The sequence below is a fragment of the Tursiops truncatus genome, chromosome 1 (genome assembly GCF_011762595.2).
Source record: "Tursiops truncatus isolate mTurTru1 chromosome 1, mTurTru1.mat.Y, whole genome shotgun sequence".
Lineage (NCBI taxonomy): Eukaryota > Metazoa > Chordata > Mammalia > Artiodactyla > Delphinidae > Tursiops > Tursiops truncatus.
The window spans coordinates 74,710,463-74,738,457 of record NC_047034.1 but is presented as its reverse complement, the minus strand read 5'-3'; the positions used below and the strand labels follow the sequence as shown (position 1 = coordinate 74,738,457).

Genomic DNA, 27,995 nt, shown 5'->3' with positions numbered 1-27,995 from the left:
CAGAGAGGAGTCCTGAGGCGGTGTAAGGGCTAACGCTTTGTCCATGTCATAGTGCTCACCGTGTCACAATGGCACCAGTTGCCTAAACCTCTGCCACCCATCCCTGAACCTCACTTTGCCTCGGGGAGGCACTGAACTAAGAAACTGCCTCGTAACAGGTCGCGCCCCTTTATCTACTCCCTTTCTTATATCAAGAGGGGAAAAACACGGAACTACCTCTACCCGATCTGGTCACCATACGCCTATTACCTTTACCGTTACAAATACCGGATCACCCTCCGGGAGAAGATGCTGCCTTGTTATAAAAGGTACTTGTTTTCATCTCTACTTGTAGTTGTTTATATACACTGTAAAGAAAAAAGAATTCGAAAGAACTTCCCAAGTGGCAAAAGATGATAATAGCAAAATAGGGTAGAAGGCCTGCATGGCGCTTCATAAACGTTTTCTATCTGGCTGGCTTGGGAAAATGGAAACAGATGGGTTGGTTCACATAAGATACAGAAGATGGTGCCAGAGCCTGACCCTGTGTACCTGGAAGTTAAGAGTCTTTCCCCATCTCAGACTCAGAAATAAACTAATTTGGACCTCTTTTTCCCAATCAGCATCACTTATAAGGAACAGGAGCACTTGACACTCCGACCCCGTTACTGTCTTCAGTGCTCCTGAGTCCCTAGTAGGCCTTCACAGGGGCAGAAGCAGCGAGCAGGGTGATCAAGACAAGCTTAAAGAACTGTATTCGGTAAGTGGACTGGGAGTTGGTGCTGTGACATGGCAGCCCCTTGCGGTAATGATATCTTGCAAAGGGACATTAGCTAGTTGGAAAATAAATCATAAGAAGTTAGAGCTAGATGAGACCTCGGAGCTCATGTGTAAAAGCTACTTTATAGACAAGGATTCTCTGGTCCAGAGATCTTAAGGCAAGGTCTTAGGGCTGGTGGTGAAAAGCAGGATGGGAAAAGAGAAAGTGGAAACAAAGATAGACTGTATTAAGACATAAAGCTGTTTAGATGCTAAGTTCTGGGACTAGAACCCAGAACTCCTGCCCTTGCCTTTGTATCATATCTCAATAACATGCCTAGGTATGAGCTATGCATTTTAAATAAGAAATGGGAGAATTTAGAGAAAACATATGATGGAGAAAAGTAGAAGAGTATTATCAGTGAGACAGTAAATAGATGGCCCAGCTTTAAGCTCTCTGATGTAAATACGTTTCTGAATCGTTAGAGCACACTGAGCGAGGTCAGCAGGCAGTAATACTCCATTGACTCCAGATTCCAAATTATTTGTATCGAAGAGAACTCCATGATAGGAACAGAGTTAGGTCCCAGGACTGAGGGATATTGAGTAAGACCTTGGCTCCACTTTTCCCAGGCTCTCCATCAGCCCCTGCCTTGCTTCCACAGACACACCCAAACTGGCCTGAGATATGATTTGAGGGTTAGGTGAGCACAGAAATAGGAGAATATTACTCTCATTTTTACTCCTTTTCTAGGCTGGGAACCTGACGGTGCTGGCTACTGACCCCCTGCTTCACCAGGACCCGGTGCAGTTAGACTTCCACTTCCGCCTCACCCCCCAGACCTCTGCCCATTGGCACGGCCTTCTTTGTGACCACAGACTCTTCCTAGATATCCCATACCGGGCCTTGGATCAAGGCAGCCGGGAAAGGTGACTGAGCCTGTATGGGGGAGAGGGGAGCAAAGAGGTTAGGGGATTTCACTCTTATGTCATAATCAGGTAGTGGGCATGCTAACCAGTGAGGGCTTATTCAGGAGCTGGATACATTCAAACCACTGAACAAGCCTGTGAGCTGAGCCAGGATCTGGGGTTCAAAGGATAACAGCCCATGGGAGGTTGCTAAACTGATTCAGAAACACAAGTGGGAATGCATAAATAGTTGAAAGGAAGTGCTCTCTAGCTGTTTGTCTTTATAGAGTGGCCCCTTCACCCCAAGCCCCTTCCATGGCATGGTGTCAGTCCAGTAGTGTATAATCCCTTGGCTTCAGAGAAAAAAATCTATCAAAACGAGTTTAGCAACTTTCATTTCCTGGTTTGGGTCAGGAAAAACTAATAAGATCTCTTCTGCTGCAAGTAGGCATCTTTCTGGATTTTGAGTTTGCTGAACATTACATTGACCATTTTCCCTCTGGTCCCTAGTTTGACTGCAACACTGGAGTATGTGGAGGAGAAGACCAATGTGGATTCTGTGCTTGTAAACTTCCAAAACAACCGGAATGACAGAGGTGGGGATCTGCTCTGTCCTTCCTGGCCCTTTGTGCTGAAGCAGCTGACAAGTGACTTTTCCTTGGTAGACCTTCTTCCCCTCACTCTTTAAAAAAGGGCATGCTCAGGCAGTTCAGGGATTCAACACCCACCCCCTACTCCACGCCAAGGAAATTAAGGCATCTAGCATTCCGTTCATTCAAGTCACAACTAGACTATCAGGAAGGCCCTGCACGTAGATTTCAGAATCTAGACTGAAGGAGCACTGGTGAAATTACAAAGAAGCCATTCAAGGGATCTGGCTGGTAGAACAGAAAGGATCTCAAGTGTATTAAACACCTATAGAGTGAAAGGGTCAGGCATTAGGCCAGGAGGATAGGAATATAATTAACCAGATGCTAGGCACACATTACAGAAACTACACCTCCTCCCTCAAGGAGTTTATACTTCATTGGATGAAAGACAAAGGTGGTCAAGAGTTTACTATACCTTCCTGGTATAGTAAACTCCAGCCAGGTTAGAGTCTAGGTTTGTTTGACTCCAAAGCACATCATCCCACTGCCTGCACTACACTGTTTCCCACACCCCCCAAGTCATTCCCTACTGGAAGAAGCCAAGGCTGGGGGAACAGCTGTACTGAGTTTCAGAGTGTTCTAATTTCCTCTCTCTTTTCACAGGTGCCCTGCTACGGGCCTTCAGCTACATGGGCTTTGAAGTGGTCAGACCAGATCACCCGGCCCTTCCTCCCTGGAACAATGTCATCTTTATGGTGTATCCCCTTGAAAGGGACCTAGGCCACCTGCCCAGTGAAACTCCCTGAACATGCTTATTCTTACTCTGTGAAGGGCTCGGAGCCTTGATAAATGAGAACCAGGGGCCCAGGATGTGATTCAGAACACCTTCCATCTTAGGAATAAAGGGTAGTGCAATCCTCAAATGTTCACTGTTTCTTTGAGTCTCACAGAGCTGAATTCATTGTAGGATAGATAGATAAACATTTGATGACTGAAAAGATCAAAGGGGCCTGAGCCAGAGAGAGAAAGGACCCAAGGATTTTCAGTTTTTGCCTTTCCCCATTTATTCTAACCATCTGAGCACCTGCCAGGAGCAAAACCAAGCACTAGGGAATTCAGGAAGACTTAAGCCTTACTGGGAGACTTTCACCCATATATTTTGGTTCAAATTGGAGACAAGTGCTATTTCCTTTCCTTTGATGTGGAGGAAATCAGAGAAGGTACATGGTTCCTGTGGCATTGGCTCAAGGGGAGGAGCATCGCAGGAAGCAGAAAACGTAGAGAGTTATACTGGAATAGGGAACCCATCAGAATGCAATGTAAACTGACAAGGCTTAAAGGCCATATTAAAGGAACAGGCTTTCATACACAGTAACAAACTACAGTTAAGAATGAGACACGGGCTTCCCTCGTGGCGCAGTGGTTGCGAGTCCGCCTGCCGATGCAGGGGACATGGGTTCGTGCCCCGGTCTGGGAAGATCCCACATGCCGCGGAGCGGCTGGGCCCGTGAGCCATGGCCACTGAGCCTGCGCGTCCGGAGCCTGTGCTCTGCAACGGGAGAGGCCACAACAGTGAGAGGCCCGCGTACCGCAAGAAAAAAAAAAAAAAAAAAAAAAAAAAGAATGAGACACTACTCATTTTCCAGAGCAAGAAGTCCTATGAATGATTTCTATCAGGGGACCCCTCAAGAGTAAAGGCTGATAAGAAGGTCCTACTGATAGCACAGGGAACTATATTCAATATCCTGTGATAAACCATAATAGCAAAGAATATATAAAAAAAGAATGTCTATATGTGTATAACTGAGTCACTCTGCTGTACAGCAGAGATTGGCACAACAGTGTAAATCAACTACACTTCAATTAAAAAAATAAATATTCCAAAAAAAAAAAAGGCGTAAAGGCTGAGGAAACTGGGGACTAACTGGCCTCATGACCCTGTTGTACAGCAGCTCCAATTCCAGGGCCGAGCCTGCTTCACTGAGTGAGTGCAGCCAAGGTCTGAAATGTCATATCAATGGCAGCCCTTCACTGATTCCTGTGGGACTACCCAAGCTACTCAGAGATGCTCCTTCAAGGAAGCCTTTCTGCTACTTGGTACTGAGACTTTTCTAAGACAATAAAATTTGAAAATTGTGTCTATGGGAAAATATAGTTACCATGTGTATAGGGGTGGACGTCACTAATTCCTAGATTTAAAAAATCCTGCATATGATAGCCTTACATACTAGTTTTAAGTCTTCTACTTTACCTTGCTGATCTTTAAAAAAAAAAGTTCATTTGTCATCATTCTACCACCCACATTACTTCCAAATACCTTCACAGTTCTCACTGGATCCTCAAAATACTGTCAGAAACGGAGAGATGCTATAAGGAAACAGGCCCCATAAGTTCACAGCAAAGATCTATCCCTAGAACCCATGTTTCTAGAATCCTAGTCTACTCCTTTTAGGTGGGGTCTTAGTGAATGATTAATTCTGAAGTTGCTTTACGGCAAGAATATGATCTGTGCGTGAGAGGGACAGATGTTTCATAGATGGGCCCCTCTGTGTGAGGTGTTTGGCAATTTTCACCAGATTTCAGTTCACAAGATACCCACAGACTCGTTTCCACCTTGTGATTCAACCAGCATTTAGTTTTAAATAATTTTCTTGAGAACTTTATTCAGCAAAGGAACCCCAAATGATTTGAACAGCTCCATGAGCTCCATGGCTGCGTGTGTATACATATATATTATAGACACTATACCAGCAATTTAGAATATTTCCTGAGTCACCTCTCTCCTTGTCTACTTGTATTTTAACCAAAGTTTACTGGGAAATAGTTGGAGCACTGTTTCAAAAACCTTGTCTCCAATAACATATCAGCAGTTGAGGCTGGGAGGCGTATCCTCTTCCCACTTCCCGAGGCTTTTCAATACAATTAGGCTGAGTTTTGCCTTTGCCTCCCGACTCAACTGCAGTCTTTGAGTTCACCACTTAAAAAACTCTCCTTAACCAGTCACCTGATGAGGTGAGTCAGGAGTCTGCAGAATCATCATTTCCAATAACCAAACCCTGGCTGTTTCCCAGCCTCCAAAGGACACAGCCTAGCAGTAGTGTGCTTTGTGAGTGGTCGAGGGGAGCTAGCTGCACACTGAGCAGGCTGGAAGTAGCACAGCAGGACTCAAACACTGGAAGTGGCATAGGGGTGGCAGGGGAGTAGGGGCATGTGTTTGTCTCCCTCCACCCCTCACACTTTCCGGTAGTTCAGTGGAAGGAGCAAATGCATTTGGTCCACAGCAAGCCAGATCGTGTATATAATGAAGGAAGAACTGCACTGATCTCTATCACAGGCTCCTCTCTCCAGGCACCAAATCTTATGCCAAATCCTGCCAAAGACACAAAGACACAAAAAGCTTGAAAGGGCTCAGTCTGAAAGTAAAGCTACAGGAAAGCAGCTGCAGAGAAGTAGTGGTAAGATGGGCTATGGGGAAGAGGCAAGGCCCCTGTTGTCACCCTCATTACTTTCCTGTTGCTACAGATAGATGATAGCTCTACTTACCGCAAAGTGGATGGCTGAGGCAACTGAAGGTGATTTCAGACTAAGTAGTCATCTTCAAGGTTATCATCACCAGACACAGAGGCAGCTTCTATGTAGGGGAAATGAGGATAAAGTCAGACACTGCCCTAATTTAGCAGGCACTGCCACTGAGGCTCAGGGGAAAAAATGGGCTTCTTGGTGCTCGATGACCACCTGGGTTAAGAGGTAAGTCTTAACAACCTCCCTAGTTGGAGAGGCTGATTAAGAAATGGTAACGTCCAGAGATGCTCTAGGGAGAAAATGCTGTTTGTACCTAATAAACTGAGGCAGGACAGGGTATGCGCCATCTCTCCAGGACTCTTCTTGGTCTCAGTGACTGTGCTGCGGAGAGAGACATCTGTTTCTGTGGCCTGAAGGGATGAAAACAAGAGAAAAAGGAAGAATGTGTTTGGCTGGTGGGAAAGGAGAAGCCGCCCCATCATTTTGCTCACAGAATCCGGTTTGGCTGCTGAGGCACACAAGGTCTTCTCTGACCAACTAGTGGAGCAACTCAGAGTCCTTAAGAGAAGAGAACGCTCTACAAACTCTCATGCACGACTAGAAGCCCTCTTGTCTCAAGGCACCAGATTTGCCCCCAAGCAGCACCCTGAATGACTACAATGCTCACTCACCACATTGGGCGACGTTACTGGGACAGCTCTGTTTTCTTCCATGTCTTCAGGAAGCTCAATTGCGTATCCTTTACGAACTAATTCTAACCCAATATCAAGTTTCTGAGAAGAAAGATGAAAAGGGAACGATGTTCTCTCTGAAGGAAGGGCAAATCAGAGGAAATAGGGCAGAAGAGCTAGGATTGATACTTTAAAAAATTCCTTTGGTGGTTCAGTATGCAGGATCTTATGAGTTAGGAATATCATCAAATAAGGGTTTCTGGGAGAGAAAAAGTAAATGAGGCTATAAATACACTGAAGAGACAGTGAGCAACGTGTGAACCCCAGTCTTACCTTCCCATTGCTAGTGTCGTATAAGTGGATCTTGGGCCAAGTTGAGATCCCAGACTGGACGTAGCTAGAGATCTTGGCCACCAGGGGCTTCCACCCAGCACAGTGAGTGAGTCTGTCAAACTCATCCAAAGCTTCCTCTTCCCATTGTTCACCTCATAAAAAATTGTAGAGAGAGCCTAAGAAGGGGTCAGTGCTGACGGGGGTGGGATTATGTCCTGGAGGAAAACCGGAACTACCTTTGTCTACTTCAAAAGGCACCTATGTCTGACTGCCAGGCACGTTTCTGACCGTTGCTTTCTAGCACTGGTGATGAAAAGGCACCTGAGCCCCCAGAACTCAAAAAGCCTGGGAATGTGAGACTCCCTCCCACGTGCTCTATGAAAGTTATTCTATATGGAGGCAAAGTCAATAGGTAATAGGACTAATTTACCTGAGGGGGCTATCCGTGCCAGACTACACTCTATTGCTTGAAATGGAAGGCTTAGGAAGTCACTCCTAAAATGAAAGAAATTCAAATTAGAATCCTAGTGCCAGAAGGGCCTTCTTATATTCCTGGCTTCTAGACAGCAGTTAGCCCTGCAGAAGATGATAATCATCTGAGCACTGTAAAGAGGTTCTCTTCCAACGCCCCCTGGTGATAAGTGCCAACAGCTCACCACCCTACGGCCAGGACTGAGTCAGTAAGTGAGACTCCAGCCTGACTCCAGCCTGTCCCCCACGCTGACCTGAGCACCCTGAGGTCCCTCAGTGGACAATATCCATTATCTCCAAAGTCAACGAAGTAGAGGTCCAGGTTCCCATTCTCCAAGGTGCCAAGGACTCGGGCTCGATACCAGGAACCATTTGTAGGTAAAGGTGCTGCGACAATGTCTCCTACATGCACAGTCAAGTCTTCAGGCTACACAAGGGGATGAGGAGGCAGGAGAGGGCAGAGTTAGGAAGGGGTAGGCCAAAAAGTAAACCGTGGATACCAGAAGGAAGGAAGAACAAGCCGCTGCTCCACAGAAAAGGGAAGAGAATATGTCACAATGAAAAAGATATGCCCGCTTTCCATCAAACCCCTGCCCTGTCCCTATGGCAACTCACCAGACTATTTTCATAGTGCTGGGTCATCTCCCTGACAAGCTTATCCAGTTGCAGGCTGCGGGAGCCAATGATTTGGATCCAGAAGTGGTTAGGATGTTCAGAGGCAGAGACATAGACTTCTAGGAATTCATCAGCATGGAAACTGAAGTCTGGACTGGGGACTAACCACAGGGATAAGCAAGTTAAGCTGCAGAATCATTATTACCTAATACGGTGACCATGACTAGAATCATCTCTGGTTGAAATGGGAAGACTGCATCAGGAGGGTGAGAGGTACAAATACCCAGTGGCTACCACCATTTAAAAATGGCTAGAGTGACAACTAGATGCATCATACAAGAACATCCTGAAGAAAAATACTAAGCTATGTTCTGTTCCTTTCTATGTATCTGAGTAATAAGAGTTCGGTCACATTCTTAGTCATCTGCCACATATTCAAATCAGCCACCAGTTATAATGAAGGGAAATCCCCATATGCTAGCTGCAGCATGGACCAGGGAGAAGATACATGGACAGATGTGGGCCTGTTCCAGATCCCTTTCTACCACTGACTCATTATGTGACCCTGGACAAGTCTACGAACCTCTTAGGGGCCCTGGTCTTCCCTGCCCATCCTAGTACCTATACATAGAAGAAACAGCCCACAGCCTTTTTATTCTTCTTGAATGAGGTAGATTTTTTAAAACAGTAATGATTCAGGAAAAAAACTGGACTCAGTATTTTACTTATTTAAATAAATAGGTCTGGAGGAAGAATACCATGTAATTCAATTATTTGATCTATTACTCACAGACTAGTTTCCTGTGAACTAGCATATTTCTATATTGTTTTCTAAAATTATTAGCTGGTTTGTATTCAGAAAAAAAGTATTTGTGCTTAGTACTAATCCCAAGTAAAATATTGCCAGAAAGTCCTATCTGTGATTAAAGACTTGTAAGTGTAGTCGAGAAAATAGAATTTTTTTTTTATTGTTTCCTATTTTGGGTTATCTAAGCCACTTTTTCTATCTTCCATATGGCTCATGGGTTCCCTCTTTCTTACATACTTTCAAACATGGATGTCTCTGGACTGGTCTGGGCTCCAAACTTCTGAAGGTTGTCATCATTAGGTTTCCTGCAGGAACGCTCTTCTGGTCCTACAACAGACGTGTCGCCACCTCCTCTGCGGGGAGGAACTGCCAGAGGTGCAGCCTGCTCCAAGCTAGTGCCAGTGTTTTTCCATAAAGCTGGCTTTCCAGCCCCAGCTGGCTCTGTCACTTCCTCTCTTCTTACGCTGATTGGCTGCTTCCGTGGGACTCTGGTTTCTGCAGAATGAGCAATTCTCTTCCTAAGTTCTTCATCTTCTGAAACTTTCTCCAGTATCAAATGCTGTGGAAAATAAGACAAGGGATGATATCTACGTGGCCAGATATTGACCTGGGATGGAGTAAAGTGTTCTTCTCACTCTTAGATACAATTCAAATCTATCAGCTACTTGCCTTAGCTGCTGCCACCTCCTTCTGTGTTCCTGAGATTTTTATAAGTCTTGATAGTAGCAATGTCCCCTCTGATTCTTTGTCACAGTTTATTTTGGCTCCCGAGGCCTTACAGATAGAACGAATTGTCTCGCCGCCTCTCCCTGCATTGAATAATACATAAAAACCTGTCCTTCCCTCCTCAGTAACCTGAACTACTAGAGACACCACTGTTTTGTACATACTAGGAGGGGAGAGTCAGTTCTCATTTTCAAACTAAACAGAATGGAAGATAGTGAATGGAAAGCAGGAGCTACTGAAATCTGTACTATACTAAGGGGAATACTGGATTATTTGCTCTATCCATTTTATTTAAATTCTACACATTGGCTAGGTTAATGTGGTCATGTCACTTGCATTTTTTGGCCACTCGGCATACTTTACATCCCCACTTCATTAGAAGATACCCTACACGGTGTGTGAAACACTGGACCAGGAACAGGACATTTCTCTGCCTCTTCCAGCAGCGTAAGGAATGCTCCATGGGAAGGCATAATAGGTGCTTTCTAGAGCACTGTCTTGAAAGATTTGGGATAAAATGAGCATCCTTAGCTTCCCTTTAAAAATCTGAGGTAAATACATTTACCTGAACCCTTCTGGAACCTATTTGTAAGGTTCAGATCATACAACCTCTTGAGATAATGAGTTTTGCTTTACCACTGATTTTACTTCTGTAAAAAAGTAAAGCTCTGGTCTCAATGTCCCTGCCTTTTTTTCTCAGCAAGGTGAAGTGAAGTAGGTCAGGAGAAACCCTTGGGAAGGTGTGAAAGAAAGGCAAAGGTAAACAAAAAAGGAAACAGCAGAGGAAGCTGTCCAGTGGTACCTATGATTCTGCCCACAGATCTCTGGGGAACTGAGAGCTGCTCAGACACTGGGGTACTCTCAGTCAGGATCTGATGAATTGCTGCTTTGGCCTTGCACACCTGAACAGGAAAACCACTGATAAGCAGCACCCGCTCATCTCCTACATCCTCCGTGTCCACATCGATCCGAGCACCTGTCTGTTTTCGTAGCTGCAGAGAAAAGGATATGTGGTAGTACACTCTGGATGAGCTCTCATCTGGGTCAGCTAAGGATACTCTAAACCTAACCCTGGAGGTAGACGGAACTGGACACAGTAATCAGTGAAATCAGGGTGCTATAAGCAGTCCTCAATTACGTGTACTTATGGAAGGAGATTAGAGACAAAGGTAAGCCCAAATAGCAGTTAATCCAAAACAGTTTCTCTGTGTTTAGAACACTCTTTCCCCCTAATTTGGATTAGAGAATCAATTATTTTATTTCACTGACGTTCCAACTGAACAACAGGAGATGGTAAAAAGAATCAGGGAGCAATTAATTAGTTACTGTCAATTAATGAGAGTTCATAATTCCATAGTAGAAAGGAATGATTCAAGCTATACCAGGCTGAGAATCATCCAATTAAAAATCCCCATTTCAAGTTAAGTCACCCATTCTCTAGGGAGAAGTACTCATCTCTAGAAGGAAAATAGCAGTTACCTAATAAGTTCCTGTATTTTTTCTGTTTAAAATATACATGGTGTGAGTGGGTTTTATGGAATGGGGGCAAAGAAGGGAAAGCAGAATCAATCCCTGGGAAAGCCGTTGCCTGCTCACACAGTTACCTGTTTAATATTGGCTCCTTGCCGGCCAATGATGAGCTTCACAGCCTCCTGGGGGACTCGCATCTCTATCTCGATGTCATCCTCCCCAACAAATGTCAGCCGCTCTTCTGCATAGATCGTCAGATCATACTTAGATAATACCCAAAGCTACTACCTGCCCTCCCCTGAATCTAGCTATCAAAGAGATGTGGATGCAAGAGATAAACTGAGGATTTCAACCATAAAGAGAAGGAGAAGTAGCATCTGAGTGGGAATTAAAAGGTCCTGAAAGACCAGAAGATGGGCATTCTCTCTGGGCTACTGTTTTCATATGCTAAAACACGGAAAGTCATTTGGTTCTGCAAGGAAGGAGTGATGGATTCTGGGCAAACTACTTCCCCCAAGACACGACTCCTGGAGAAGAATGAAGGCTAGAAGTTGCCTGAGGAGCCCACTAGGTTCAGAATTTCTCTCGTCTGTATGTAAATCATTTCTCTAGGTCCTACTCCCTAGGTCCAACCTGTGGGGAAACTGGACTGGACAGTTAGCCTTCTAACAATAGAAGGAAAATATAAACAAGTGTATGGGTATAAAAGAAGGAGAAAGAAAGAACCCATTGTAGTGCTGGTGTTGCTGAAGGGAAGAGATCAAAAGAATGATAAAATGAGTTCTTTATTTCACAGACTAGCTTCACATTAACATAGAAGAGAAAAAACTTTGTTCCAAAGATCCCTCACAGGGACTTCCCTGGTGGTGCAGTGGTTAAGAATCCACCTGCCAATGCAGGGGATGCGGGTTCGAGCCCTGGTCCGGGAAGATCCCACACGCTGCGGAGTAACTAAGCCCATGTGTCACAACTACTGGAGCCCACGCACCTAGAGCCCATGCTCTGTAACAAGAGAAGCCACCACAATGAGAAGCCCGTGCACCACAACGAAGAGTAGCCCCCGCTCGCCGCAACTAGAGAAAGCCCGCGCGCAGCAACGAAGACCCAATGCAGCCAAAAATAAAAAATAAATGAATTTATTAAAAAAAAAAAAAGATCCCTCAGAGAAAGCCAATTACATCCCAACAAATGATACCCAGTCTGGAAGGAAAGTTTTCATTTCAATTTAACAAGGCCAGAACATAGTTTAAACATTTCCGTATGTACAGTCATGGATTCACATACCTCTGCTTTCCCTATATCTGCGGTATAGGATATAGGCAACCACTGCACTGGCTGGGATCCCGAGGCCCAGTGCTATTTTCTGAATAGTGGACAAACTTGTCCAAGAAGTCCGTTCAGTGGACATTTTCTGCTGCCTCCTAAAATAAGCAAATGAAGGAAAAGGAGCTTTCATACAAATTTTATGACAGGTAGAGAATGGGAACACATTACAATATTAAGAAGAATATTACTGCCTAATTTCCCATTTCAAGAGCTTGAGCAGTCTCAAAGTCTACTTCATGTGAAAGTCTTGGTATTTTTTTTTTAAAGTTAGCTAAGGGACACATATACATACAACTAAATAGAAGGTTACTTCTTCCTCCCCAATTCCCCCAAAGAGAACTATACACTGATCAGTTTTAAAAGACAAAGGAACAAAAAATGAAATGAATCAAATATTTTTAAAAATTTAGTTTTCATATCAAACTATTTAAAATTCCTTATATGTGCACTTCTATACCTCCTGGTCTTTCCAGAAGCTGTTCTCTCTGCAAGGAATGGCTTTCCAGGCCTAGTTTCAGGCTTTGCTACTTCTACTTTTCTTTCTTGCAAGTGTGGTCTATTTACTATCTGTACTCCGTATTTCTACTTACTCCTCATCTAACAGTGAAATGGGGTTCTCTCCTGTTCCTTCATCAAAACTACAACTTCCCAGGTAATCAACCTAGATGGCACATATAAGCCTTAACTAATCTTACCTCTGTGCCCTCTTTCCCATGGTTCTTCCTGTTTACCTGGAGGAGTCTTCTGAGTTTTGAGCTTGTCTTCCAGTGGCCTCTATCCATTGCTATTGTCAGTCTGCTCTCTTTGGGCAATTTTATTCATACTTGAAGCTTGAACTACTACCTATATGCTAATGAGCCCAATATTGTACCTGAATTGATTCAGAAGCTCATCAAATCTCATTTAGACCACTGCAATGGCCTTCTTGCTGTTAGTCTCTCTCTGACGCTGTGTCTTCATTTTGCTGCCTAGCATATATATTTTTTTAATTTATTTATTAAATTAATTTTATTTATTTATTTTTGGCTGTGTTGCGTCTTCGTTGCTGCGCATGGGCTCTCTCTAGTGGCAGTGAGCGGGGGCCACGCCTCGTTGCGGTACGCAGGCCTCCCCTCGTTGCAGTATGCGGGCCTCCCATTGCGGTGGCCTCTCCTGTTGCGGAGCACAGGCTCTAGGCGCGAAGGCTTCAGTAGTTACGGCACACAGGCTTCAGTAGTTGTGGCGTGTGGGCTCAGTAGTTGTGGCTCGCGGGCTCTAGAGCGCAGGCTCAGCAGTCGTGGTGCACGGGCCCAGTTGCTCCACGGCATGTGGGATCCTCCGGGACCAGGGCTCGAACCCGTATCCCCTGCATTGGCAGGCGGGTTCTCAACCACTGCGCCACCAGGGGAGCCCTGCCTAGCATATTTCAATATGTCCCTCACTCTACTTCCTTATTCCATGTACTTTCTCACCCTCCCAATTATTTCATACTGCCTCTTCTCAAACCTCTAGTGCTTCCTTCTCCATCCTCCCTCTCAACTGATGTCTTTGCTTCCTATTTCACTAAGAAAGAGAAAATATTAACAAACTTCCAAACTGACCCACCTATCTCCATCTGTGCCTAAATATTCTATCTTCTTTCCTGTAGTCATTGATGAACTATCTCTGCTCCATATAAATGTTGCTCTCCTTCCTTATCCTGCATCATTAATGTTTTCCTCTCTACTGAATCTTTCTATCAGCAGACAAACATGCTATTATTTCTCCTTTCTTAAAGAAAATCCTTTCTCAATTCCACTTACTCCTCTAAATACAATGCATTTCTTCCCTTCCTTTTATAAGAAAACTCAAAGAGCGTCAATACTTCTGTGTTCGATTTCTCTTCTCGAATCCACTCTTACTGCTCTTGTCAAGGTCACCAGTGACTTGGACTTGCTGAATCCAATGATCAATTCTCAGTCCTCCCTTTAGCCCCCACCCCTCCCAGGGTCTGGCACAGCTGGTGACTCCCTCTTCTGACACTTTCTTCCCTTGGCTTCACATCACTCTCTCCTGGTTTTCCTTCTCCCTTTCTGGCTGCTCCATCAGTCTGTTTTGCTGGTTCCCGCTCCTTTTTCTAACCTCTAAACACTGGAGTGCCCCAGGGCTCTGTCCTTTGCCCTCTTTGTTCTACCTCACTTCTCTGGGGATTACATCAAGTCTCAGTCAGTCTTGGCTTTAAACCTCATCTATATGCTGATTTAATCCCCAAATTCACAGATCTAGTTAGAACCATTCCCATGAACTCCAGGTCTGTATATCCAACTGCCTATGAGATGTCTCCATTTGATGTTTAATAGGCATCTCAAACCTAACAGATGCAACACCTAGCTCCTGATCTCACCCTCTTCCTGTAGTCTTTGCCATCTCAGTTAATGGCAACTCCATTCTTTCAGCTCCTCAGGCTAAAAATCTTACTCTTCTTCCCCTCAAACAGCACATCCATCCTGTCAGCAAATCCTATTTGTTCTACTTTCAAATGATCCAGAATCTGACCACTTTTTAACCTCTCCACTGCTATGACCACCATATGCTCTAAACCACCATTATCTCTTGTCTAGATTATTGCAACTGCTTCTTAATTACGTCCCTGCTTTTGCCGTTCTCCAGTTTATTCCCAACACAACAGCTGGAGTAAGTCAAATAAGGCTATTCATCTGCTCAAATCCTTCCACAGTTTTCCATTTCACTATGATTAAAAGTCATTCATTATAATAATCTGGAAGGTGTTCACTTTGATTGCCTCCCCATTAGAAAGTTAACTCCCCAAAGGCAGGAATTTTTTTGTTTTGTTTTGTTCCTCAGTACTTAGCACACAGTAGCCACTCAATAAATATTTGGTCAATAATAATTTGTTGAATGAATACACATCCTCTTATTCTTCAGCAATTCTGCTGCCTATATGTAAGCTCAGTGGCATGAAAGTTTCTTTATAATCTCATCTCTGCCTACCATCTTCACAGCCTTATATTCTAAACCTACCCCCTACGAGGGGAACAGGATGTACCCTCTTAAGTATCCTCACTCTGACACGTCACTTCCGTCTTCATAGTCTTACTCCCTAGTCCATCAATACACTTACAACCATTCTGTTTTTCACTTTAATAAATCACACGTGGGCTTCCCTGGTGGCACAGTGGTTGAGGGGCCGCCTGCCGATGCAGGGGACGTGGGTTCGTGCCCTGGTCCGGGAGGATCCCATATGCCGCGGAGTGGCTGGGCCCGTGAGCCATGGCCGCTGGGCCTGCGCGTCCGGAGCCTGTGCTCCGCAACGGGAGAGGCCACAACAGTGAGAGGCCCGCGTACCGCAAAAAAAAAAAAAGGAGAAAAATAAAAAAATAAATCACATGTGATGAAATAAAATTTCATATTCTAAGGCAAGTCAAGGATAATTTAAACATAAAAAATTTTCTCTGCCCTTTGGTTTCCTCTCTCTACTGTGCATTGTGTATCTGCACCATGCATTGACCAAACCTCCCCACTGGCAGAAGTACCTGCCCAACCATAAAGCATAACATTCTTGGGGAGCTAGACTCAGAAGCAGCACACATTTGATCCACCACACTGTCCCCATAATGCTGTTCAGATCATATCTCATATCTGAATTAGGTTAACAAATTAATAATGGCAAATCGTGTCTCAAAGGCCAAACAGCTCCTGTGCAGACAGACAGCCACCTATGGGAATACCAGCTGGGTTTATGTATGCTTGCAAGTACTTAATTGGAAATTAGAGGAAACCCCACCAGGAAATGGCCAAGATTGGGTTCTCTTTTTGCATTCCCAAACTGATTTTTTTGCATGCAGTTAAAGCTGGCAGTCTTCTGTATGTCTGCCTGCAGGGTCTACTGGAAACAGTGGTAAGAGTTTCTCTTTTACAAATTAGGTTAGCAGGGAGAAATATTTGTATAGGGCTAGCTTTTTGAAGCTTTGGATCCTCTGAATTGGAAAAACTTCTAAATTGTTAAAATTTTAGAGAGCTTTCATCTTCAACTATTGTACCCATTTTAATTGATATGCAGAAGCCCCCAAAAGCTCCAAAATTTCAAAATAGCCTCATTGAAAGAATTGTTGTAGAAGGCTAATGAAAGATTAATGGTACCTAAAACTTTAACTACTGCTCCCCTCTATCCTCCTTTTGAGTACTCATTCTAGTAATCCTCTATCTGAATTGCCTTTCTACTCTGAAGACACTATTAAATGGTTACCTTTAGAAACGGGACCACCTGAGGAATGTAAGTTGGTGCAGCCACTATGGAAAACAGTATGGAGGTTCCTCAGAAAACTAAAAATAGAATTACCATATGATCCAGCAATCCCACTCCTGGGCATGTACCCGGACAAAACTATAATTCAAAAAGATACTTGCATCATCCCTATGTTCATAGCAGCACTATTCACAATACCCAGGACATGGAAATAACCTAAATGTCCGTCGACAGATGAATGGATAAAGAAGATATGGTACATATATACAATGGAATACTACTCAGCCGTAAAAAAGAACGAAATAATGCTATCTGCAGCAACATGGACAGAGCGAGAGATTATCATACTAAGTGAAGTAAGTCAGAAACACAAAGACAAATACCATATGATATCACTTATATGTGGAATCTAAAATATGGCACAAATGAACATACCTACAAAACAGAAACAGACTCACAGACATAGAGATCAGACTCACAGTTGCCAAGGCCAGGAGAGAGAGGGAGGGAAAGGGATGGGCTGGGAATTTGGGGCTGGTAGATGCAAACTATTACATTTAGAATGGATAAACAATGTCTTCTGGGATAAACCATAATGGAAAAGAATATTAAAAAAAAGAATATATATGTGTAAAGCTGAGCCACTTTGCTGTACAGTAGAGATAGGCACAACACTGTAAATCAACTATACTTCAAAAAAAAAAAGAAAAAGAAATGGGACCATCTGAGGCTGCAGGCCATAGTTAAAGAATTTCTTAAACCCAGGAAGGATCCTCAAAAGTGTTTGTAAATGGATTACCAAGATGGGAGGCCACCGGTCTGACTAAACTGACCATAGCTGATATTCAGAGCCTGATAGGAATTTTACTGGGGGGGTCCTTGTCCCCTAAGCTAAATGAGGGAACGTAAAATTCCAACAGAGGTGAATGGGTATGTCAGTCCTTTCATTGAGGTAGCCACCCAATTCTTTGAGGAATTAAAAACAACTGTCCTTGTTTTAAAATTCTACTCTTTACAGGAACAGAGATGTGGCTCCAGAAACAATACAAAACCCACCAAACCTTTCACCACTCCCCAACCTCACCTATTAAGAGGCTTGTTTCTTTTTAAATTAATTTTTTATTTATTTTTGACTGCATTGGGTCTTCATTGCTGTGCATGGGCTTTCTCTAGTTGCAGCAAGTGAGGGCTACTCTTCATTGTGGTGCATGGGCTTCTCATTGCAGTGGCTTCTCTTGCTGCGGAGCACAGGCTCTAGGCACGTGAGCTTCAGTAGTTGTGGTTTGCGGGCTTCAACAGTTGTGGCTTGTGGGCTCTAGAGCGCAGGCTCAGTAGCTGTGGCGCACAGGCTTAGTTGCTCCGCGGCATGTTGGATCTTCCCGGACCAGGGCTCGAACCTGTGTCCCCTGCACTGGCAGGTGGATTCTTAACCACTGCACCACCAGGGAATTCCCGAGGCTTGTAAGTATTGAAAAACAAAATTCTAGCCTTTAAGGAACAAAGTCCTCCTAGGAGGAACTTGCCTTTCTCCTCCTATGCCTTTGAGATGCAAATATTCTATTTGATCTTCTCCAGGAACTCTTACCTGGACCATCTTTTTTTTTTTTTTTTTTCTTCTTTTTTTGGCTGGGCTGCTGTGGCTTGTGGGATCTTAGTTCCCTGACCAGGGATCGAATGGGGTCCCCTGCAATGGAAGCGCAGACCGCCAGGGAATTCCCCGGACCATCTTTTTAAAACACAAATTTCACGCAAATCAAAACTGCAATTATGTACTACCTCACACTGTGCAGAATGGCCATCATTAAAAAGTCTAAAGGGTGTTGGGGAGACAAGATGGTGGAACAAAGGGACTTGAGCTTACCTCATCTCACAAGAACACCAAAATCACAACTAACTGCTGAACAACCATCTACAAAAAAGATTCAAACCTACCAAAAAGATATTCTACATCCAAAGACAAAGAAGAAGCCACAATGAGATGGTAGAAGGGATGCTTTCGCGATAGAATCAAATCCCATACCCACCAGGTGGGCAACCCACAAACTGGAAGATAATTATATCGTACAGGTTCTCCCACAGGAGTGAGAGTTCTGAGCCCCATGTCAGGTTCCCCAGCCTGTGGGCATGGCATCAAGAGGAGCCCCTAGTGCATTTGGCTATGTCAGTGGGGCTTGAGTGCGGGAGCTCCACAGGACTGGGGGAAGCAGAGACAATACTCTTGGAGGGCACACACAAGGTTTCACATGCACTGGGACCCAGGGCAAAGCAGTGACTCCACAGGAGCCTGGGCCAGACCTACCTGTGGGTCTTGGAGGGTCTCCTGGGGAGGCAGTGGTTGGCTGTGGCTGACTATGGGGGCAAGGACACTGTTGGCAGAGGCCCCAGTGAATATTCATCATTGTGAACTCTCCCAGAGGTCACCATTTTGGCATTGAAACCTGGCCCCATCCCATAGCCTGCAGGCTCCAGTGCTAGGACGCCTCAGGCCAAAACACTAACAGGATGGGAGCACAGCCCCACCCATCAGCAGATAGGCTGCCTGAAGTCGTCCTGATCCCACAGCCACCTCTAAACACACTCCTTGACATGGCCCTGCTCACCAAAGGGACAAGACCCAGCTCCATCCACCAATGGGCAGGCACCAGTCCCTCCCACCAGGAAGCCTACAAAAGCCCCTGGACCAACCTCACCCACCGGGGGACAGACACCAGAAGCAAGAGGAGCTATAATCCTGCAGCCTGAGGAACAGAGGCCAAACACAGAAAGTTAGACAAAAGAGAGTAATGATAGTAAAGATGATCCACAATCTTGGAAAAAGAAGGGAGGCAGAGACCAAGAAGATACATAAAACATTTAACAAAGAGCTAGAAAATTTAAAGAACAAACAGAGATGAACAATTACTGAAATGAAAAATACACTAGAAGGAATCAATAGCAGAATAAATGAGGCAGAAGAATGAATAAGTGAGCTGGAAGACAGATTGGTGGAAATCACTGCCACAGAACAGAAAAAAGAAAAAAAGTGAAAAGAAATGAGGACAGTCTAAGAGACCTCTGGGACAACGTTAAATGCACCAACATTGACATTACAGGGGTCCCAGAAGGAGAAAAAAAGAGAGAGAGGGCCTGAGAAAATATCTGAAGAGATAATAACCAAAAACTCCCCTAACATGGGAAAGGAAACACACAAGTCCAGGAAGCCTAGACAGTCCCATATAGGATAAACCCAAGGAGGAACACACCAAGGCACATAGTAACCAGACTGACAAAAATTAAAGACAAAGAGAAAATATTAAAACCAACAAGAAAAAAGCAACAAATAACATACAAGGGAATCCCCATAAGGTTATCAGCTGATTTTTCAGCAGAAACCCTGCAGGCCAGAAGGGAGTGGCACGATATATTTAATGTGATAAAAGGAAAAACCTACAACCAAGAATACTCCACCCAGCAAGGCTCTTTTCAGATTTGGAGAAATCAAAAGCTTTATGGACAAGCAAAAGCTAAAAGAATTCAGCACCACCAAACCAGCTTTACAACATATGCTAAAGGAACTTCTCTAGGCGGAAAAGAAAAGGCCATAACTAGAAACAAGAAAATTATGAATGGGAAAGCTCACTGGTAAAGGCAAACATACAGTAAATGTAGGAAATCATCCACACACAAATATGATACCAAAACCAGCAATCGTGAGAAGAGGAAAGTACAAAAGCAGGATATTGGAAATGCATTTGAAATTAAGAAACCAGCAACTTACAACAATCTTGTATATATATATATATATAGACTGCTATATCAAAATCTTATGGTAACCACAAACCAATAATCTACAATAGACACACACACACACACACACACACACACACACACAAAAGAAAGCAATCAAAACACAACACTAACGATAGTCATTAAATTACAAGAGAGGAGAACAAAAGAGGAAAGAAAGAAAAAAGACCTACAAAAACAAATCCAAAACAATTAACAAAATGGGAATAAGAACAAACATATCAATAATTACTTTAAATGTAAATGGATGAAATGCTCCAACCAAAAGACATAGACTGGCTGAATGGATACAAAAACAAGACCCGTATATGTGCTGTCTACGATAGACCCACTTCAGATCTCGGGACATGTACAGACTGAAAGTGAGGGAATGAAAAAGGGTATTCCATGTAAATGGAAATCAAAAGAAAGCTGGAGTAGCCAATATGCATATCAGACAAAATTGACTTTAAAATAAAGACTTAAAGAGACAAAGAAGGACAGTACATAATGATCAAGGAATCAATCCAAGGAGAAGATATAACAATTGTAAATATATATGCACCCAACATAAGAGCCCTTCAATATATGAAGCAAATGTTAAGAGACATAAAAGGAGAAATCGACAGTAATACTCTAATAGTAGGGGACTTTAACAACTCACTTATATCAATAGACAGATCATCCAGACAAAAAATCAATAAGGAAACACAGGCCTTAAATGATACATTAGATCAGATGGACTTAATTGATATTTATAGAACATTCCATCTGAAAGCAGCAGAATACACATTCTTCTCAAGTGTACATGGAACATTCTCCAGGATAGATCACATACTGGGCCACAAAGCAAGCCCCAGTAAATTTAAGAAAACTGAAATCGTATCAAGCATCTTTTCCAACCACAACAATCACAACGCTATGAGATTAGAAATCAGCTACAAGAAAAAAAAAACTGTAAATAACAAACAAGTGGAGGCTAAACAATATGTTACTAAACAACCAATGGATCACTGAAGAAATCAAAGAGGTAATCAAAAAATACCTAGAGACAAATGAAAATGAAAACACGATGCTCCAAAATCGGGACACAGCAAAAGCAGTTCTAAGACAGAAGTTTATAGCAATACAATCCTACCTCAGGAAACAAGAAAAATCTCAAACAACCTAACCTTACACCTAGCAACTAGAGAAAGAAGAACAAAACCCAAAGTTAGTAGAAGGAAAGAAATCATAAAAATCAGGGCAGAAATAAATGAAAGAGAGATGAACAGCAGAAAAGATCAATGAAACTAAAAGCTGGTTCTTTGAAAAGATAAACAAAATTGATAAACCTTTAGCCAGACTCATCAAGAAAAAAAGGTAGAGAGCTCAAATCAATAAAATTAGAAATGAAAAAAGTTACAACTGACACCACAGAAATACAAAGTATCATAAGAGACTACTACAAGCAACCATATGCCAACACACGGACAACCTAGAAGAAATGGACAAATTCTTAGAAAGGTATAGTCTTCCAAGTATGAACCAGGAAGAAATAGAAAATATGAACAGACCAATTACCAGTACTGAAATTGAATCAGTAATTTAAAAACTTCCAATGAACAAAGTCCAGGACCACATGGCTTCACAGGCAAATTCTATCAAACATTTAGAGTTAAGACCTATCCTTCTGAAACTATTCCAAAAAATGCAGAGGAAGGAACACTCCAAACTCATTCTATGAGGCCACCATCACCCTGATACCAAAGCCAGACATAGCTACCACAAAAAAAGAAAATGACAGACCAGTATCACTGATGAACATAGATGCAAAAATCCTCAACAAAATACTAGCAAACTGAATCCAACAATACATTAAAAGGACCATACACCATGATCAAGTGGGATTTATTCCAAGGATGCAAGGATTTTTCAATATCTGCAAATTGTTCAGTGTGATACACCACATTAACAAATGGAAGACTAAAAACCATATGATCCACCTAGAGGGGTGGGATAGGGAGGGTGGGAGGGAGACGAAAGAGGGAGGGGATATGGGGATATATGTATATGTATAGCTGATTCACTTTGTTATAAAGCAGAAACTAACACCATTGTAAAGCAATTATACTCCAGTAAAGATGTTAAAAAAAAACCCAACATATGATCATCTCAAAAAGAAGCACAAAACGCTTCTGATAAAATTAAACACCCATTTATGATAAAAACTCTCCAGAAACTGGGCATAGAGGGAAACTACCTCAACATAATAAAGGCCATATGTGACAAACCCATAGCTAACATCGTAATAAATGGTGAAAAGCTGAAAGCATTTCCTCTAAGATCAGGAACAAGACAAGGGATGTCCGCTCTTGTCACTTTTATTCAACATAGTTCTGGAAGTCCTAGCCATGGCAATCAGAGAAAAAAAAGAAATAAAAGAAATCCAAATTTGGGACTTCCCTGGTGGCGCAGTGGTTAAGAACCCACTGCCAATGCAGGGGACACGGGTTTGATCCCTTGTCCAGGAGGATCCCACATGCCGTGGAGCAACTAAGCCCATGCATCACAACTACTGAGCCTGTGCTCTAGAGCCCGAAAGCCAAAACTACTCAGCCCGTGTGCCACAACTACTGAAGCCCGCGAGCCTAGAGCCCATGCTCTGCAACAGGATACGCCACCGCAATGAGAAGCCTGCGCGCTACACTGCAGAGCAGCCCCTGCTCGTCTCAACTAGAGAAAGTCCGTATGCAGCAATGAAGACCCAATGCAGCCAAAAATAAGTAAAAAATAAATAAATAAAACATTAAAAAAAAAAGAAATCCAAGTTGGAAAAGAAGTAAAACTGTCACTGTTTGCAGATGCCATGATACTATACATAGAAAATCCTAAAGATGCTACCCAAAAACTACTAGAGCTCATCAATGAATTCGGTAAAGTTGCAGGATACAAAATTAATACACAGAAATCTCTTGCATTTCTATATACTAGTAATGAAAGATCAGAAAGAGAAATTAAGGAAACAATCCCATTTACCATCACATCAAAAAGAATAAAATACTTAGGAATAAACCTAAGGAGGCAAAAGACCTGTAGTCTGAAAACTATAAGATGCTGATGAAAGAAATCAAGGATGACACAAACAGATGGAAAAATATACCATGTTCTTGGATTGGAAAAATCAATATTGTCAAAATGACTATACTGCCTAAAGCAATCTACAGATTCAATGTAATCCCTATCAAATTACCAATGGCATTTTTCACTAGAGCAAAAAAATTTTAAATTTGTATGGAAACACAAAAGACCCCGAATAGCCAAAGCAATCCTAAGAAAGAAAAAGGAGCTGGAGGAATCAGGACCCCTGACTTCAGACTATACTACAAACAGCTCATGCAGCTCAATATCAAAAAAACAAACATCCCAATCAAAAAATGGGCAGAAGATCTAAATAGGCATTTCTCCAAAGACATACAGATGGCCAAAAGGCACATGAAAAGATGCTCAACATTGTTAATTATTAGAGAAATGCAAATCAAAACTACAATGAGGTATCACCTCACACTGGTCAGAATGGCTATCATCACAAAGTCTACAAACAATAAATGCTGGAGAGGGTGTGGAGAAAAGGGAACCCTCCTACACTGCTATTGGAAATGTAAATTGGTATAACCACTATGGAGAACAGTATGGGGGTTCCTAAAAAACTAAAAACAGAACTACTATATGACCCAGCAATCCCACTCCTGGACATATATCAGGAGAAAACCATACTTCAAAAAGATACAGGCAGCACTATTCACAATAGCCAAGACACAGAAACAACCTAAATGTCCATCGACAGATGAGTGAAGATGTGGTACATATACACAATGGAATACTGCTCAGCCATAAAAAAGAATGAAATAATGCCATTTGCAGCAACATAGATGGACCTAGAGATCATCATACTAAGTAAAGACAGTCAGAAAGAGAAAGACAAATAACATATGATATCACTTAAATGTGGAATCCAAAATATGGCACGAGCTTATGTACAAAACAGAAACAGACTCAGACTTCGAAAACAAACTTATGGTTACCAAGGGGGAAAGCAGATAGTGGAGGGATAAATTGGGAGTTTGGGATTAGCAGATACAAGCTACTATATGTAAAATAGATAAACAAGGTCCTACTGTATAGCACAGGGAACTATATTCAATATCCTATAATAAACTATAATGGAAAATATGAAAAAAGAATATGTGTACATATGTATAGCTGAATCACTTTGCTGTACACCAGAAACTAACACAACATTGTAAATCAACTATACTTCAATTAAAAAAAAAAAGATAAAATGCAAGTTTCAGGAAGGGTGTAGGTAATTTGGAACTTGTCAATGACAAAATCTTAACTGTGTCTCCATAAGTATTAGTAAAAAGGTTTAGCCATCTAAACAGGTGACTTTGATTTGTTCCATGTGCCAGAAACCCAATTTGAATCCAACAGCTTGTTACTGATGGGTTTAATATTTTTGTCGCTGATTCATGGTTGAAATTTTGGAATGAAAACTATGGGGTATCTGTTTCTATCTATCTATGTGTGTTGTAGATGTGTTGTATTGCCAAAATTAATTTGTACAAGAACTCTATTTAACTGGCTTAAAGAAAATTAAGCACTTATATAAATACTTAGAAATAAAAAAGAAACTGGCCGGAAGGAATTTCGGATTCACATGATCTTGTAAGCAGATAGGGTAAGAGGTCCCCAGGCATGGTTTTCTGGACAGTAGAGAAGCCATTTTTGGCCCAAGTCATTATGTGATCCAAGCCTGGCCACAATGCTTGTCATTGAACAGGTCTCAGTAATTAATGATTTTAAGGGAACAAAAGAATGCAGAAACAATGACTTTTCAGGCAAGAGAAGTAATGATGGCAAAGATAACATATCAGTTGTAAAGACTCCTGGTTCTGTTTCAGTGGTAAAGATTAGCCTGAAGCACTGAACCACCAGATCAACTGGCACCTAAGGGATGATGATGTTGACTTTTTCTGACCCTCCCGACTTCAATCAACTAAAGCTTGGACTCTCAACCACCCAAACCCCTTCATGAATATGCATGTACCCTTACTTAAAACTTCCCCTATTTTGCTATTTGGGGAGACACTGCTTTAGAAAAGATCCTCAGTGTTCTCCTCACTTGCTGCAAGAAATAAATCCTTCCTTCTCCCGATCTTTGGCTTGGTTGTGTTTTTTGGCTTGACAGCCACCAAGAGGTGAACTCAGTTTTCCGGTAACAATCTGGGAAATATTCAGTATTGAATTAATATCAGGTATTAAAGTTAGCTTAAGCTTGTTGGTTTAATTAACAATATATACCTTTAGAATCATCAACATTAAGTATAATACCTTTATTGTACCTAGGTTTACTGGAAATCAAACAAGACCTTATTATATCTGTTGCAAAGTTTGCTGGCAAGAATATAACTTGATATGATGAAACTTTTAAGTAAATAAAACAGACGTAAATGAGATAAGAACTTTTAGGTAAACTCTTTAGGAATAATTATCTTTGGGAATGTCTATTTAAAATACTCTCTAGATTTCGATAATTTGAAACTTTAGAGTTTTGCTAAATTAAGTTAAATGATGTAAGTCTACTGAATAGATAACTCCCAAATAAAATGAGATACTGAAGCATTAGTTACTGAACACAGACTTCCTTTTACAAAGAAACTAAAGATATCTGAAACTATTTAATATGTTTGGTGCCACACTAAGACACTTACTATAAAAAAAAGCACGTGTTTTCTGGAAACCATAAATACTATTTATAAGCTTGCTAATCTACAGAATGCTAATGTAAAAGACAGTTAATAATTGCTTACTTCTTAGTTTTCATTAAAAATTAGGGTTTAAAGAGCTGAGATTTCTAATTAATATACGTAATTTAAGCTACTAGAATAAGCGAAACATTTCAGTATACAAGGAAAGAGGCGTGTTTCCAGGAAAAAGAAGGTATGAGGAATGGAAATACATTCCTGTATTTGCCTTTGAGATCTTTGTCACTTTGATTCAGTGAATAAGTATTGTTCCACAGTGACCTATGATCCTACTTGACCAAGTGTTTTAAAACTTTTTGATATTTCTGACAAACTTCGCAGAAGATCAAATTCTAAAGAAAGTTCGTCTGACCTCTAGCTAACTTTGAGGTTTTCCAAAGGGTCCCTGGAACACCTCAAAATGTATTTCTCTCCATCTCAGAGAGAGGACAGAATGACCCTAGTATGACCCGCTATACTGAATTGGGTTTCATTGCTACTGGTTTCCATAGTACACCAACCATCCCTTCATAACACATGCATTGCTTGTAATTCTTGATTAATGGCTATGTCTGTAGTGAGAATGAACTGAAAGCAGCAACAGCAGGTGTAGGGAGACCAATTCAGAGGCTAGTCCAGGTGTCAGTGATAGAGATGGAAAGAAGTAGACAGACAGTTCAGAGAGTTTTCAAAGGTAGAACACACAAGACCCAGCAATTGATTTATGGAAAGGTTAGAGGGTGAGCCAAGGAGCTGGCTACCAGGTTTCTCATTTGAGTAGATGGTAGCATTTGAGATAGAATACTGATGTTTTGGTGGTGGAGGGAGTGTGGGTGGCAGGAAGATGAATGTCCATGACAAGGATGAATTTATCGGGTGACTTCTATTTGAACCAAAACCTAAATTTTACTAACATCTCTTCAAATATTACAAATGAACTCTGTGCTAATTTTGTTATCAGCTGATGTCTCACAAAAAATCTACTTGATTAATATTAATCAAGTATAGTTTTGTTTACAATTTACATATCCTTTCATATTGTTAAGTTTCTCTTAAGAAAAATAAAAGTGGGAAATATGATGAAAATGGGAATAACTGTATAGTACCAAATGCTAGCTTATGTTTGATTTTATTACTGCAAATTGAATGTGAAGAAGAGACTAGAACTTAAGAGCACAGCTCCTAGGGGAAACCAGGTAAAGAGAAGACATGTGGGTCATTTCAAGGTTGAGAAATATGGCTAGACAACGCTTTTCAGAAAAAGCTAACTTTGAAGTTTCCTGACATTTGTATTAAACAGTTGCTAACAACTATCTGATATGCATTTCAAAACACAAAGTGAGCTCCATGGGGGTAAGGATCTATCACTCCAGTATCTCCTAACAACCAGAACTTACAAAGTACCTAAAACATGGTGATCGGCTTGTTGAACTGAAGCAGCTCATTCGATTTTCTCATCCTTGCCACATTTATTTTTAAAGCAGTGCGTGAAAAAAGCCTCCACCCACTTCTCGCAAGCTGAGAAAAGAGTAGCTCTGACATGGGAGTCTTGAGCCAAAACCCACGATTCTATCTGTATTAAGAACTAAAGAGGGAAGTTGGAAAAACAAACAAAACCCCCTTACTCTGATGACTGTAAATAGTCATCCTATCAGAGATAATTAAAGAAAAATCTGTGGAAAATAAAAGGCAAACTGATAAACTGACGGTGATTGGCTTGGGGCAAACCCTCCCGCACTGGTGCAAGGGTCCGTCTTGGCTTAATCCCAGGACGAGCGCATTTCCCCTGGATACGGTTACTAGCCTCGGGGTGGGGTAAAGCTTTCCCCACACCCTCGCCTCGTCCGGGGTCGCCTCCCTTCCCCAAGCCCCACATTTCCGCCTCCTTGTTGCCACTGGCGCCCCTGGCCCAGCCTCCCTCACTCCCCAAACCTCCGCTCCCGGTCCCCGCCTTTACTGCTCCTCGAGTCAGCCGTCGCGCGCTTCGCCTCACACCTCAAGCCAGACGCCGTCGCCTCCTCTCACTCGCACCGCCACTCG

The 27,995-nt window shown here is 42.3% G+C and overlaps 2 protein-coding genes across 5 annotated transcripts; one reads left to right on the top strand and one right to left on the bottom strand.

Annotated features, from left to right (window-relative positions):
• Window positions 1-77: 77 nt before the first annotated feature.
• OAZ3 (ornithine decarboxylase antizyme 3) lies at window positions 78-3,160 on the top strand. The gene is given in 5 exon segments (NM_001290382.1): window positions 78-308; window positions 603-739; window positions 1,493-1,668; window positions 2,158-2,243; window positions 2,901-3,160. Coding segments are annotated over 5 exon segments (705 nt in total). The 5' UTR covers window positions 78-144; the 3' UTR covers window positions 3,044-3,160.
• Window positions 3,114-27,995, bottom strand: TDRKH (tudor and KH domain containing). Of its 4 annotated transcripts, none has more exons than XM_073807670.1 (14): window positions 27,888-27,995; window positions 12,138-12,274; window positions 10,988-11,094; window positions 10,186-10,375; window positions 9,327-9,466; window positions 8,895-9,216; window positions 7,850-8,010; window positions 7,489-7,661; window positions 7,194-7,258; window positions 6,764-6,915; window positions 6,431-6,532; window positions 6,073-6,169; window positions 5,781-5,868; window positions 3,114-5,607 (listed from the first exon to the last, which is right to left on the bottom strand). In XM_073807670.1, the coding sequence occupies exons 2-13, from the start codon at window positions 12,259-12,261 to the stop codon at window positions 5,816-5,818; spliced, it is 1,686 nt and encodes a 561-aa protein (XP_073663771.1). In that variant the 5' UTR covers window positions 12,262-12,274; window positions 27,888-27,995; the 3' UTR covers window positions 3,114-5,607; window positions 5,781-5,815. The 4 variants fall into 4 exon arrangements, with proteins under 4 accessions (XP_073663771.1, XP_073663776.1, XP_004320201.2 ...); XM_073807675.1 differs by having other exon boundaries at window positions 27,951-27,994; XM_004320153.4 differs by lacking the exon at window positions 27,888-27,995 and having other exon boundaries at window positions 12,138-15,359.

What these genes read in the sequence shown, in the direction of transcription:
- TDRKH (XM_004320153.4), bottom strand. Translation starts at nt 12,309, where the DNA reads ATGAAAGCTCCTTTTCCTTCATTTGCTTATTTTAGGAGGCAGCAGAAA. An exon ending in CAGATATAGGGAAAGCAGAG is followed by an intron (nt 11,095 to 12,137) that starts GTATGTGAATCC and finishes CGATCTATGCAG; the next exon opens with AAGAGCGGCTGACATTTGTT. An exon ending in GGCACGGATAGCCCCCTCAG is followed by an intron (nt 6,916 to 7,193) that starts GTAAATTAGTCC and finishes ATTTTTTATGAG; the next exon opens with GTGAACAATGGGAAGAGGAA.